The following is a 15,961-nucleotide window of genomic DNA, read 5'->3' as shown; positions in this document are numbered from 1 at the left end:
AATTATTATTTATAACATTAGATTAAGCCCATTAACTGTTAATTAAATCTTAATTGTTGTTAATCAGTTAATGTTAATCATTAACATTAACTGATTAACAATTAAGATTTAAATTTTTAAATTAACCAATTAACAACTATTATTCTTATTGTAATATAACAAGAATAACTAATTGATATAACTGTTATATTGTTAAGTTAAGACTTAAGTTAATCATCAATTAGAGTATTAGATTGGACATTAGATTAGCATTGGTCAAACCAATGGTTCATTAATAAATTAGTACCAACTCTTCTACCACACTTTTTTATTGATCATTTTAATTGAAAAAAAACTAAACTACTATATATTATTTATTATAAATAAATAATATACTATTTATTCTTAAATATATACAATTTGTATTAAATATTAAATTTCATTGCTATAGTATTATTTATTAATTTTAATTTCTCTATCTTACTGATAACGATTTTTTTTTTTGACTGTACATTTAGTTTGTATGTTCAATAAGTTTGTAATGATGTGGTAATAATTTTTTCATCAGTGCCAATCTTAAATGAATGATGGATCCAGTGTCTACTTCTAATTCAATGAAGACCAGCAAAACCAACCCTTCCGTTCACGTCATATTTAGAAAAATTGAAGAATGCTACCCTGTGCATTCTGATATATTTATTAATTACAGCATCTCGGGTGCACACGAAATTACTAAGAATGATTGGATTGGTCTCTACAGAGTAGGATGGAGATCCCATAAGGAATATATATACTATGACTGGTCTCCATACCCATCCAACTACGTTAAAGATATGAGCGTAGAAAATTCAGTTATTTTCCCTGGTTAGTAGATTATACTTGTTATGTTAAATTTCATTCCTTGTTATTTTATGATTTATGTTCAAACGAGACTCAAACTGAATATTCTGGAAAGAAAAGTAGACTATAATGACTGAAATGTTAAGGAGGGGATGAGAGTTTATAACCTGATGACCTGACAGTGGAGTGAGTGTGAGGTATGAAGCCTGGAGTGATATCCTTAAGTTGTGATTGTAAAGGGTCAAAAATGTTGTCACCTGGTTTTATTCTGGATATAATACATAAAGCTGTGTTTGGTTTCAAAGTGGAAGTGGAACATGTTTATACATGAACTTAAAATTATAAATATATAATTAATATTTATATTTACATATATATTAATATTAATATAATGTAAATATAAATTTACTGCAATAGTGATTTACTGCTATATTTTCCATGATTCTGTTCTAAGCAACTTGGTCAAATAAATTCAGGAAACAAGATGCCAGGTGAGGATGAAGAGTTCTACCAGTTCTGTTATGTGACGTCAAGTGGGCAAGTGAAAGGTGCCAGTACACCTTTTCAGTTTAAATCTGCTTTCACTGATGATTTGATTGAGGTGGAAGATGAAAATGATGATGTGATGATTGTCAAGACGAGGACGTCAGTTTTGGAGGAACGTTTAGAGAAGGCCAACAATGATCAACTCCTTACAAAACAGGTCCAATTCATTTTAAAAGTTTTTATAATATTTATAGTTGTACAAAACTAGCAAGTTGTCCATCAATGTTCTTTTTAAAACAGTACTGCTGTAACTGGATGACACAAGCACTTCTCTCTTAGTTTTTTAAAATAAGCTTTTTTTATTCTTCTTGTCCATTTGCTTTGTATTCAAGTAATATAGCAAACTTCTGATCAAGCAAAAAGTGATTTGTTGAATTTTTATTGTCACTTTGAAAGCAGCAGTCATTAGTTTCAAATTTGAAATTGTAAAATGTGATATGGTTCGATGAAAAATGCAAACAGAAGTTGCACTTGCTTGAGAAGGAGCTTGATCACATGTACTTGCTCGATCGTGATGCACAGAAGAAATTGCAAGAATTTGAAAAAGCTGAGAAGGAGTTGACTTCTGCTCTTGAGGTTTGATGGCTATGATTATCATTTAATTAAAATATGGTAATTTCTGCTGACTGATGTTTAAATGATTGTATGATTGGTGATTTTGACTGGTTAGCCATGACATAATCATGAAGGTTGTTGTTTACTGTTTAATCACACACTGGTGATTGTTTAATTTGAACTTTTATTTTATCCATTTACTTCTTTTGTTTTAAATGATTTGGTTTGTGATTATTTCCTCAATCATTGTTTGCCTGACCTCTTCATCAGCTTGATACAATTTTAACTTATTTATAAATTCTCTACAAATTAAATGATATAAAGTTTGTAATAATTTAACAAAAGATATTTAAAAACCTAGGAAAGGAATGAGGGCTTGGCAGAACAAAAACAACAAAATGCCCATCTTACTGACTGCATCGGGGCTCTCAAAGAGAAATTGGAAGTACTCAAACAGGTCACTCATTTATCATTCTTATTTTTTTATTAATGACGACATCAGTATAATTGTAATCACCATATCATCATCAGTATCATTGTAATGTTAAAATATCTATTTAAGGAGAAACTTTCAATTGAGAAAAGACTGGATGAGAGTGACACCTATATTGCGAGTTTACAGGACAAAATAAAAAATTTGGTGATTGAGAAAGATTGTCTGAATGGCAAGATCAAGAATTTGGAGGAGGACAATGCAGTTCTGAAAGTGAAGACGATTCTTCTATCTAATATACACCTTGTATCGATGTTATTCATTTGTTGTGGTTATTGTGATCATTCGTAATAATGATGATTTGATGATAGTGTTGTTATGATGATGACATGGACCTACAGGAATTTCTGAAGGATTTCGACCATGTGAGAAGTACCCTGGTTGAAGAAGAAACAAACAATTTGAAATTGAAAGGTGACCTTGAGGTGGCGGGAACTGAGATTTTAAAATTGAAACAACTTTTGGAGCAGCAGGCAATTGTCAATAAAGAGGAAAAGGTAGAAACTTTGTTTACATTTAATTTGATAATTGCAATACATAAGGTTTTAATTTTCTGGTTTTGCTGTTTTTTATGCAATCAATTAAGGTTGTTTAAATTATATAAGAGTGCCTTGCTACAAAGATGTTTCATTGAATTCAACAAATTTTCATTGAAATGATCAATTGAGCAATTTCACAAACACAGCAGCACATACGCATTCCAGCACAATATTGCATTTCCACAACACCAGTGCATAACATCTTATACACGCTACAACATACACCACACTACATACACACACCACCCAACACGACATGCAACATTGCATACACACTCCAGCTCACCACATCCCATGGCACATACGCACTCACATCACATGCACATTCCAACCAACATCTTGACGTGCACATGCACATACATGCTCATCAACACATCTTCATGTGCAGCTAACACAGGCCTTGTTAGCTGATCGTCTGCAGAACATGGAGAATAAGCTGGATGCAGCAGACAACTGCAAAAAAATGTTGAATGAGGAAGTACTTCTTCTAAGGCAGATGCAAGAAAAAGCTGTTGAGGCTTATGACGTTCGTCTCTTTCTTTATTTCTATGTTGTGAACATCGCTATTTTGAAATAAGTTTTTCACTGAAAACCAATCACATCTTTTGTAGGTAGTGAAGGCAGAGAATGAAGGAATAAAAATCAAATTGAATGAATTAGGGAAAGATAAAGAGAAATGGTCTGAAGATTTGGAGATTGTAATGAAAGAGAAAGAAAGTCTAAAGAAACACGTTGCCGACCAAAATGAAGTAGTGGCCAATTTCTGATTAAATATTCTGTTTTGTTTTCTGGAATACCTGTTTATTTGTTCCAGGGGTGATGATTATTTGTTGGGTATAAAATTTTTTATGAACCTGTGGTTTTTAATGTGTTTAACCTATATCTAGTATCGTGATTTTCCAACCTAGGAAATAGACAGGCTGACCCAACAAGTTAGTTCCATGAAAGATGGAATTGACCAACAAGCAAAAGCAGAGAATTGTGGTGCAAATGACGATATTGCATTGTTTGCACTGAATTTGGCACACAAATCCCTTAAAGAACGTTACTCTGAGTTATCAAAGAAGTTTGAAGAATGCAAACAAACGATGAATGTGCTGAAGATTGAAAATGTTGGTGTTGATTTTATTTTAGTTGTTAATAATGAGTTGCATAATAATGGGTATAAATTTCATTGCAGTTTTCAGTGCATCGGCTTGTTTCATTGTGTGTTCCAGTGCTTGCAATTATTCTGGTGAACACTGAGCTGAGCTGTTGTGTGTTTCTTTAACAAAAACGAAACATCTGTTATAGCCTAAGAGATAACATAATTGAAAATAACTATTCTATGCAAGAGTGTGTAACAGCGGTATAGATTAATTGCTTCTAAGGATTAGACATCTCATAGCTGGCTCTCCTCATCCTTGTTGGAGAATGCATAATTAGTCTTGTGCGTCATTCATTGTCTGAGTTGGGATCATTTATTTTTGAGTATGGCGTGATTTGTTTTTTTGTAGAAAGTTTTTTTGAACTGATCATTGCGTTATAAATTTTTTTAAACAATTCATTTGACTTATCTAAAAAAAGAAACAATTTAAATTTTAAAGCTGTGATGATTAAACACAATTTTAAACTTTCAAACATGCTTGCCATTTGTACCAATCAGAATACTTACGTCATCCAAGCGTCAACCATTGTTTAAAAACTTTATGTTCTCGACTTAACTAGATTTTTCAGTTGGCTTGCCTGCAACATTTTTCAATTCTTTCACATAAAACAGCAATCTGTGCAGAACAAATCCACCCCTTTACATCTTGGCCCCTTAACGCTATTCAGAGCAGCACTGCATTGGCTTTATTTTTTTCTTTCTTCACTGTACGAGATTTCTACATCTCCTATTCAACTTTGGAGTTAGCACTTAACAAATGCCCCTACAGTATTTTTAGAAATATCGGTTTTATTATATACTTTTTTGTTAAGGCATAAATTCAGTGTTTGTTTTTTAATAGGTAAGCACAGCAATGTCATTTTTTCTACTATAAAAGCAATGAAATCTGACTTATAATTAGTTCAAGCATGGCTTATAAACATATAGAAAAAAATCTGACAGGTGGTGTCATGTCAGGTGTCAGATTTTAAGATGATAAACTCTGTTGAAATCACTCTTGTGATTTTTTGCCAATCCTTGATTTTTATTTCATGGATTATTATTATTATAGTTATTGCAATTACCTATAAGATGTTTGTTTGACAGGAGGCCCTCAAAACCTCACAATCCTTCAACGATAAAGAAATATCAAGTTTGAGGGAGAGGCTGATGCTGTGTCGAGATACGTACAAAGAGAAGTACGTCGAGTGTGAACTGCTGGAAAAGAAACTCTCATCCTTAAATGGACCATGTACGTTTATGTTGCTGCTTTTTTTTGTTTATTTGTCAGTCATTCAACAATCCACATTTTTTCGGCAGAATTTGCGTTTATTCAACTGTTTGTTTATTTCATGCTTATGTCATGTCAATACAATATTTAAATGATACATTTTCTGTCATTGTCTTAACTTCATAGTTATCTTTACTATATATATTAAATCATTAAGAAACTGAATTGTTAACAATAAATTAAAGCTGCCATGAACATTTTACAATTTATTAAACTGCTTTGTTTCCTGCAGTGAAACAACATAGATATTTATCGGAAGAGCTTGTGAACAAACCATATTTTGAAGAATTTGAAAGTTAGTTTTGTTTGAATTTTATTTACGTGGATGATTTTGTCAAGGTAAAGTTTAAATGTTATGTCACGTGAATGCATTGTGGAAGCCTAATTTTAATTTTGACAGACTTGGACGAGTCCGTGAATGACATGAAATGTGAATTGCTAGCAAGCAAACTGAAAAAGTACAAGGGACTATTCTGGAATGAGCACAAGAAATTCAAAATGTTACAAGTTCTTTTGAAAGAAAAGGAAGAAGAATGCGCTAAACTGAAAGATAATGCTGAGGTTATTTTTTATTTCAATTTTTTGTTCAAAAGGTTTTAAATATCTGTGTTTTTCTTGAGTTTTGCATTACAAACTTCGCTATTTTTTTTACTGCAACATTTCTGTTTTGATCCATTTAACAAATAACTTCGGATAAAAATTTCATCATCTTAAATGTTTGAGTTATATTTTTTGACTATTCATAATAAAGTTTGTTAAGTCACCATTTAAAAATATTTTAGACAATGAAATATGAAAGCCAAGATATATATTGTATTTTGAATTACGGTAATGTATTGCACATGTGCGTAGATATTTGTGCACAGTGTCAGTGCATACACGAGTTCTTATGCATGTATATACGCATTTATGTGTGTGCAGTGCCTAAATGTATTTTTGTGTATATGTATATGTTAGTTTGCGTGTATTTGTACAAGTGTGTATATTTGTAGCAGGTTGCAGTTAAAGTTCAAGGGGATATGCAGCTGGTTGAAAAATCTCAACACAATAGCAACCAATCATATTCCTTCAAAGGTACGTTTAACAATTTTCGTTTTTTTAGTGTAAATTGAATCGTACAGATCAAAATCAATTGATCTTAATTTAATGTTAGATTTATTAATTTCTCATCTTAACTATTACTAATTAAATTTGTTTGAATAGTTTGAAGTATATCCAATTTTCTCGTCTTTGAAAGTTTATTAGTTAACCGGCGATACCTTTTGGTGAAATTATTAATTTGCTCGACAAATATTTGTTCTTTTTTTATATTTTTATCACAATTAAGGACTATTTATGTGCAAAAAAACAAAGTTAAATAAACGACGGCACATCGTAGAGAAAAATCAAAGTATTCCACTAAAGATCAAGCTAAAAATAACAATAAGTTTCATTCTCTTTTTAATCATGCGAAGTTCGTTTCTATTGAGATAATTGAGAATTTGCAAATGGCATCTGGGGATAATTTGCTATCGGGAACTGAAAATGGATGACTTCAAAAAAAATTTAAATATTTGTTTGTTTTTTTTTATCAATTTAAGAAATTCAGCATTTCAAGAAAAAATGAATTTTTTTCATTTTCATATTAACTCACATTGGGTTCAAACTGATCTTTCTTCACTGGCATTTTCTCAATTATTTTATTATATAATGACTTAATTGTCCAAATAATTATTAACTAGATGTTTTTTCGTTTTCCAGCAAACAACTGTGACATGACAATAATCGAGTAAGATTATTTAATTTTTTCATGAATAAATGATTAGTAAAATAATATGTATTAGGGCTGTGCCGGTTTTTACTTTCAAATTCGGCCATGAGTCTGATTCGATTGGATTCCTAAACACAAATTCGGCATTCACTAGTGCATTTTATGACTTGTGATTATGGCGTTATTAGCTTGCCTACACTAGTCTTAAACCCAGTATAAAATCTTGTTATATTACATTCACATCAATCATCATCATTGGGCAGGTATTTTAAGTACAACCATTCTTTTCCACAGTTTTCTATTTTTTGCAAATTTGGTCAAATCATTAACTTGTGAAGTGTAGAAAGCAAAAAAAGATTAAAACAAATAATCGAGCAAAAATGGTTGGCGTTGGCGACATGGTGCGTGTGGGTTGTGCAAAAGCCATAAAATGCTTTAAATGGTTTGTGTGATGTTATGAAGTTTACAGGCTAACAGAATATTTGCATGTACTACGTTTTATGGGGTATATATATGTACAGTCTCTATAGCACATAAACTATTGTGCTTAACTAAGTAATATGGTGTGTATGTTTTGTATTGTATTATATGCCGAATTTGTATAGCGCTTGTAAGTTGAATTCAGAAATGCATCCTTCATTTTCTTCGATGTTAGAGGCCTGGGTCGGGGTTAGATGATTTTCAGATTTTTCTTGTTAAATTTTTTAGATAGAAGGGAGCTGAAAATCTCTTCTCAAAATATGATTTGAATTTTGAAATTATCTGGTCACCGCGTTGTTGATGGCAGTTGACCGCTCTATTCAGTTGCAGGAGCTGGTTATACCTGTTTTTCTATGTAGATTCGTGCATCTCCAGCTAAACAATCTCTTGCGAGAAGAGCTAGTTTTTGTGTTACTCTTTGTGGCACACAGAGCTATTGTAGCTCATTCTTGATGTATTAATTTAATAGATCAAACTTCGAGGCGCAAACAACCGGTCTGAAAGCAGCATAAGTTTTCTGGAGTGTGTTTTGTATTATATTAGATTGAACACCATTTTGCGGAAAGTCGATCTCGTGTCACGTTGCAGAAATTAGTCTTATTGCAACCGATGCTTTGGAAAAGAGCTTTTGCTGACTCAACTGTCAGATATCGTTTTATTGCTCTTAGTGTGTTTAGTTGTTAAAAGCATCGTCTACAAAGTTGACCGACCTGGGATTCCATTTGGATCCAACACAGCACCAAGATTGGTAACTTGGCTTTTTATGTTATCTACCCGACTACCAGACAGAATTTATAAGGAGTCACCCACGTGTGTTGTTTTAATATGTTTAATTTTAGTTTGTTTTTGCCATCCAGTGGTCCACTGCATTTACTTGTATCTGCGACGACATCTGAATGTACAAAATCTGTACTTCAGTTTGAATGGATGAATAAATAAATAAATATAATAATGGTGATTTTGATTGCTAAATATATTAGTATTTGTAAATTTTTAACGTGTGTTATAAAATGTTTTTTTCAGTATGGACGTCATTCCAAACAGTGCAGGTTGTGTAATGGATAAGGTAGCTACCGACGCAGCTAGTGTAGTGGATGAGGAAGCTACTAGCGTAGGTAGTGTAGAGGATGAAGTCGTTACACTGCGCTGTCCAATCTGCGATAAGTTGTTCGACAGTTCCAACAAGGATTATTTGGTTGATCACGTGGATACTCATCTGTCCGGTGGCTACGACTGTCCCCTTTGTCAGGAGCATTTTGATGAGCACATTGGCAGGGATCGTTACATGGAACACGTGAAAGCGCACTTTGAATGAATTTTGTTTACATGTTGATTACCTTCGTTCGTACTGTTTTAATATCTCTTCTAATTTATGCTATATTTCAATGTTTAATTAATGCATTTTATGACCCATCGGATCAACTTGAAATAAAATAGGTTTTACTTGTTAAATTTCAAATCAAACTCGTTACGAAAGTTTTAACAATGTCTTTATTTATTTTTCCATTGATAACTTTACAGTTAGGTATGGTTAACTTATGTCCTATTTTGGTTTCAGTTTAGAAATGTTACTTTATTCTTACAGACGTTTAAACTGACTTGTGTTTTGGCTAATTTTATCGGCGATAATGTACAACGCTTAACTGATTCACACATGCATTCTTAACTGTAGTTGATTTGATGTAAAACAAAACTTTTTAACAACGAAATTTTACGGTAGAAATGTGAAAAAAGATATTTTTGTGTTTCACTTGTTTCGAATGAGCTTGATAGAGTTGGTTTCTATTTTTTGGGTGATAGGTGCTGGCAGCTTGGTTAAGAATTGGAGCAAAAGGAGCCGTGTAAACGGCACGAGGATCCCTTAAAATTAATAAGTCACGAATGCAAAAAATTTTGCGAAAAACAATTTTTTCTTGACCAGTGTGTTTTATTTTTAGGTTTTTTTTCAATGTCATCACTCTGTGAAAATTCTTAAGTGATGCCAGTCATCTGAGTCATTGTTCTATTAAAAAACTATGAACGAAAATCTCGATGACTCGTAGATGATTACCCACCAACACACCACAATAGATGGGCACGGGCTGCTAAATGAATTTTAAACACCCCATCATTTGACACCCCGATATCAATGTCCCGCATCCAACCTAACGCACAAAAACCCGAAGCCAGACATTTAAATTTTATTGGGGAGTTTTATGACTTAGAAGAGACTGAAATGCAGCAGTGGCTCATCATCAAATTCATTATCTTAGGCTTTTAATATTTTTCATCAGCCCTTTTACCAGTTTTTGATACTAAATTTAACATAACTTTTCGCTTGTCGCGGTTTAAATCTTATTTATCTGATAGATCATTTCATGTGTCTGTTAACCATTTTGAGTCAAGTTCATATATCGTACGTTTATATAAAATTTTAAACTTTCTGGCATTACATATATCAATCGTTTGATTTTCATTCCAATCCTCATGTTGATGACTTATTTCTATAAGAGTAATAAAGCATCGCCACTTGATTAAATTATGTCTATGCTTGCTAGGTTTGTTTTTAGGCTTTGTAATAGCGATTAAGATACATAGATGAAAGATGCATTAGTTTACAATTAAAATGAATTTTTACGCAAAATTGCAAGAGTGCTCATTCATACAACGTTTCAGCAGGGAACTATCATTTGGTTGTTGAAAGGGTCATAACATTAATATAAACAGTAAACGAATAATAACAACATCAGGTATGTTCACCCTGTACATGAAAATAAATAAAACAACCTCCTATATAAGAAGTTTAAACTACTGTGTCTTTCGTGTAAAACAGTACGCATTTATTATATAGACTATTTCTAAAAAAAAAGACCATTTGTACAGTAAAAACAAGACAATAACACTACATAGATAAATTTGTGTTGCAGGGTCTGACAGGTTGGAATAAAATCAGATCACGCAATTTAATCAGGTAAGTCTAGAGAAACGGTTTTAACCGAACCTCTATTAAAATCGTCAGAAAGCATTATTGGATTTTTTGTGGAACATGGTATTGACTTTTTATTTAGTGTGGATGAAGTTGTATGAACATCAGCAGCAGGTCTATCCCGACTGCGAGTGTAAGAAATATTCCCTAAAAAATTGATAAAAGGTGTGTAAGTCATGAAAAAAACACGACGAAACCAACAATGAATGCTCACCATATTCTTGAATTATTGGACAGACGTCAATTAAACACGTGCAAAAATCTTTCCTGATGCCAAACCACCCTGAATGCGGGAAAATATAATATATATATATATATCAATATAAATCCAGCAGCGATTATAAAAAACGTAAAATAAAGCAAAATAAGTAAAAAGCAAATTGTATAGTTAGTAAATTAATTGAAAAATCCTGATTTACAACAACAAGTGTGTATAAAAATATTGTAACGAAGTATATACTCTTTTTATTCTGAAAACTTTTTTTAAAATGACTAGAGCTGAAGTCATGTGATCTCGAAATAAATATGAACTAATACTGAAACGAATTCTTTTCGCTGCAAAGTTATTTTAAAACTTTCTACGAAGAAAAATAAATAAAAAGAATAATTACAATAATTCGCTCCTCTGCTGTTGAATGACGTGACAATCAACGCCACCAGTGAAGCCAACAATGGTATGACAACCAAAACGTAAGGCATGTTGTCTATTTTGTCCAATTTATTCGTTAGCAAGACCTTTAAAGGTTAGTTAATAAACGAAATTACATAAGTGTACCAATAAACATCTGGGTGCAACCTACATTGAATACAAGGAGGGGTGTCACAATAAAAGTGTAACCAACTGCTGAAATGGTGTTATTTCTCTTTTGCTCGGCCATAACATCTGAAGATCTCAACAATATCAACGTCAGGATGATGACATAGAATACGCAAATGAGAGCTATGCAGAGCAGAATCCAAATTGGGATGAAAATTATCTAAAAGGTTATCAAGCAATATATCAAGCAACATTGGTTAGGATGCATTGTAATATTCAATAATAATCATTCATTCATTCATTCATTCATTCATTCATTCATTCATTCATTCATTCATTCGATATTCTATATAAGCAGTATTTTAAAGCATGGCAAAAATTAAAATTGCACAGAAAACAAATAAAACAACGCTTGTTAACAATCAATGTAACAACGTTAAAAAGTCAAGAAAAAGTTTACAAACCACCCATCTCCACTGAACGAAGTTGTCCAATCTCAGGGCGAAAAAAATAAATTGGAGTATGTTAGTGGAACAAAATATTTCAAACTGGATGACAAGTAAAAATTTAATAAAAATTAAGATGTTGTTGGTCGTTATTTAAACCTTTTCATCAAATAAAATAATTTGTAATAGGAAAAAGTATTAAACAACAAACTTCACACGATCTGCCATGCTTGAGAGCCCAAACACACAATCCAATTGAAATAACACTAATGCTAAACAAAGGAATGAATACAAACAACCATAAAACTTGGGTCCTGCATATTTATATAAACACATCAATCTTAATTTTGTAAATGTTTAAAAAAGTAACAAGAATTACTTGAAGAATATATGAGTTTTTATTTTTAATATAAACCAGGAGTACCAAATTAACTGCCTGTGACTTGATTTTTCTAAGCCCTCAGCAACATTTAAAAAATTTGTCTACATGATAAATATTCTAAAAGAAAAAAAAATCGATGCATTAAATTTTGGAAGTACATATTTATATAACCAATTATTTTCATACGTGAAGCTAAATTGAAGCGCATTGTAGATCCAGGCTGACCCACAAACATTTGTCTGTACTCAAAAAATTTGAGAAATCACAAATAGTGCAACTTGGTTCTGAATACGTTAGTAAAATAAGCAACTAGAAAGTTTGTGGGCGACTATGCAAGATATGGGTTGGAAAACAGATAGAAGTATTAAAAAACCAGTGATGTGGTAAACTATTTTTCGGAGATAGTACCATAAATTACCTTAAGTTCACTGATGATGGGATCTGCTAGTCTCTGGTGCAAATGACAGGCAGAGACTGATTTAAATAACGACAATGATGATGAAGATTATGGATTTCATATGGACATTGATAAAACCTAAAGTGATGATTTCCATGGTCAACGATAGAAATAGATTTTGGAAAACAACCATAAGAGTGGATTTCATCAACCTCAACTACTTTTATGAAATTTAAAAAAATCACAGATAGAATGAATGATTAAATAATTATATACAATTTTTTGGCATAGTGCACATTAGTTGAACTGAGATTGCAACTTGTTACCTTAGAAAAATTTTAAACCAGAAAATGATTTGATGATGTAATTAATAACAAACAGTAGATCAAAATTACGAAATAAAAAAATCAAAATATAAGTTTAAACACCTGTCATTCTCTAACTTGTCACAGGACATCAGCTCAAACATCAACAAAAGCATTTGCAGACTAGTTGCAATGATCATCGCTCGGAAGTGATTAGAAGAATCTCTTTCAATTCTGCATTAAACAAATTTTTAATTTGAAAAACAGAATCTGACAACAAAAAACTTTAAAAACTATTAATCCAATTAAGTCAGTTCAATGATTGTTAAATAAATATTTTAAAGAGAGAAATCATTGAAAAAAATTTGTATATAAACCTATAATGAGGATTTCGAATCCAGATGAAACATCCCACAATGCATCCAACCAAAGCTGCTCCTTTCCAAATCCATAAAGGAATGAAGATGACCCAGTAGCTGCATCTTATTTCATCATCAAGTTTCAAAGCCAACAGCAAACAAAAGACAAGCAAGCAGCAGTGTACAAAAAATTTGCTGTCAATTAATTTAAAAATTATTCAAATTAGTTTAAAAAATTTTTTTCATAAATATTTTAATGACTAATTATGGATGCAAAAATTCCTTACAACATTGTTAAAAATATAACCAAACCAATACAAAACAGAAACTATGAATTATTGCTCTAAAAAATACAGCAAACTTTTTATTAATAAATCATTCAACAAAATGGCTAAAAAATTTTACAGGAAAATTAAAAAATGAAAAAACCACAACAAATCAAACCTTGGATTGAAATCTTGAAAAGAATTCTTCAGGTTGAATTCATATGCCATTTATAATTTAAAACAATGAAATTAAACTTTTTAAAACTCAAAGAAATTTTCTGAAATAATGCAATCAATAAAGTTACATTTTAAAATTTAAAGTGGTTTTAACTATTCAAACATATATTACTGATTTAGTAAGTATTATAAGACATTCAAAAAATTTAAAAGCATATATGTAAAAAATTAAGTCCTTACAACTGCCAATTCAAAGTTAACATTCTAAAGAAATAAACTCACGACTGTCTGACTTCCACAAATATAAGCTGATATCTTTGAATTAACCTAATCCAAGCTTAGATTTCACAGAAATTATTTTTGACTTTTAAACAATTACTTAGAAAGTTTTATAAATAGTTCTTATATCTCTTAAAAAAATTATCAAGTAAAAATTTGTAATTGATTTTTAAAAACTTAGCAAAAATGTTTCTAAAATGCCTGAGATAATAATAGCATTTTGGAATGTTATTTTATAAATCAGATATTTTCATTTATGGTCACATGAGCTTTCTATTTATTTCATCAATTGTTCTGTAACTTAAGTAATAATCTGATGATAATTACACAAAACATGCAACAATACCTTCAGAAGTAATGCAGATTTTTCTATTTTCTTTTTAGTGATTTGTATGACCTTTCATCAATCATCAGTTATTTTTTAGCATACCAAACTTTTAGGTCATCACTTAGCATTTGCCTACCTTGCTGTAACTTGGCAGCAATACTTCTTAAAAAATGTGGTAGTGTAATTTCTCTTAAAAATTATTAATGCATTGCAGTGACTAGGTTTAAATTGAATTAGAATTGAATTAGAGAATCAAGTAGATCACTCATAATACACAATGAGTCTGATGAGATCTGATGTGATGCATTGAATACTTGCACACACTCATCATGTCATTAATACAGTAATACAGCAGAAATATAAAACTAAGAGAGAATAACTGAGCTTCATAAAAAGAAATGAATTGAATATTGAATAAAAAAAATTTTTAAATATAGAAAAAAATAACAAATCAAACATTTCTCACCTAATTATTAGATCCTAATAGATTAGATTAGAATTTTTTAGAGAGTTATTTATAAGAATTAAGAGACCGCAATGCAGCTATACTCCCAAAGCTCATCAAATTCATCATATCTTATTGTTGCTGAAAGCTGAGGTCAGAGTGAACACTGAACAGAAACAGTGGTGGTGAATGCAACAGCCAATCAATAGTATAATATGGTTATTAAAGGTGAAAACCAATAATTGAACAGTAAACAAATGTCAACTAAACTATGAGTGTTCAGTTATTAAATTAAAGTGTCAATCTATCAACCAAGAACTAAACAGAAAACCAAATTCAAAATGTCAAAAAATCAAAAATCAATTAATTTAATTAGATTTTAATTTGTAAATTAAAATTATGGCAATTTAATTTGTACATTAAAACGATTAAATCAGATTTTTATTAATTATTTCAAGATTTTCATTAATTATTTCAATTCAATTCAAACAAAACACTACACTAAACCACCAGTGGCCTAAACAAACTGCAACTACCAAAATTTCACAAATTCATAACAAAAATATGTTAGGAACGGCCTATTTGACTTCATTGGCTTATTGGCTTACTTACGAGATAGCATGGGTTTCAACCAAGGGGAGGCCTATTTACCATTATACAACACTTTCTTATGGGTTGAAGAAGGGATATGCAAAGAATCTCAATTTTTGCAACTTTTAATTATTTTCGGTAATGTCGATTTTGTTTAAATTTATACCAAATAAAAGTAATTAATTACCATATTGAATAACAATTTAAAAAAATAAAATTTTAACATTTTAAATAAAAGCAATATTCCGTAATTAGTAAATATACTATCGTAACTATTGACTCGAACGAAAAAAAATCACTCTCCATCTCCCCTCCAGAAGTAAGCTCCTTGTTCGACCATTGAAAGTGAGCGATGGCCGTTATATTTATTCTAGTTATATGTATCAAACAGATTTTATTGAACAAAATAGTATCATAAAATGAATAAAGATACTTTTTTTTAATTTAAAAAATTCTCAATTTGATTTCATTGCGATATTGATGATGATTGTGACCTGACTAATTAAAAAACATCAAATAAAATTTATAAAAAAGGATGGGTATATCGTTGAGAAATCGTTGGGGGAAATGACGTCATGTTAACAGTAGTTATTTCACTAGATGGTAGTTGATCAGCCTGTATAAAGGTTTTATTCAATTCCTATCAAATAAATTAACCAAATATC

The 15,961-nt window shown here is 31.0% G+C and overlaps 2 protein-coding genes across 2 annotated transcripts; one reads left to right on the top strand and one right to left on the bottom strand.

Moving 5' to 3' along the window:
- Positions 1-566: 566 nt before the first annotated feature.
- HELRODRAFT_190319 (hypothetical protein) lies at positions 567-9,299 on the top strand (the record flags this gene model as incomplete). The annotated part of the gene is made up of 15 exons (XM_009013458.1): positions 567-843; positions 1,296-1,522; positions 1,828-1,941; positions 2,282-2,377; positions 2,483-2,626; positions 2,755-2,910; positions 3,341-3,478; positions 3,564-3,701; positions 3,861-4,064; positions 5,186-5,330; positions 5,602-5,664; positions 5,770-5,930; positions 6,362-6,443; positions 7,110-7,137; positions 8,623-9,299. 15 exons carry the CDS (start codon positions 567-569, stop codon positions 8,912-8,914), a joined length of 2,265 nt encoding a protein of 754 aa, XP_009011706.1. The 3' UTR covers positions 8,915-9,299.
- Positions 9,300-10,541: 1,242 nt separating this feature from the next.
- On the bottom strand, positions 10,542-13,704 carry HELRODRAFT_156363 (hypothetical protein; the record flags this gene model as incomplete). The annotated part of the gene is made up of 9 exons (XM_009013457.1): positions 10,542-10,784; positions 11,058-11,062; positions 11,176-11,299; positions 11,365-11,541; positions 11,786-11,869; positions 11,979-12,081; positions 12,975-13,085; positions 13,229-13,405; positions 13,655-13,704. 9 exons carry the CDS (start codon positions 13,702-13,704, stop codon positions 10,542-10,544), a joined length of 1,074 nt encoding a protein of 357 aa, XP_009011705.1.
- Positions 13,705-15,961: the final 2,257 nt, after the last annotated feature.

This window comes from Helobdella robusta (assembly GCF_000326865.2).
Source record: "Helobdella robusta unplaced genomic scaffold HELROscaffold_12, whole genome shotgun sequence".
Classification (NCBI taxonomy): domain Eukaryota; kingdom Metazoa; phylum Annelida; class Clitellata; order Rhynchobdellida; family Glossiphoniidae; genus Helobdella; species Helobdella robusta.
This window is presented reverse-complemented; position numbering and strand designations above follow the sequence as displayed.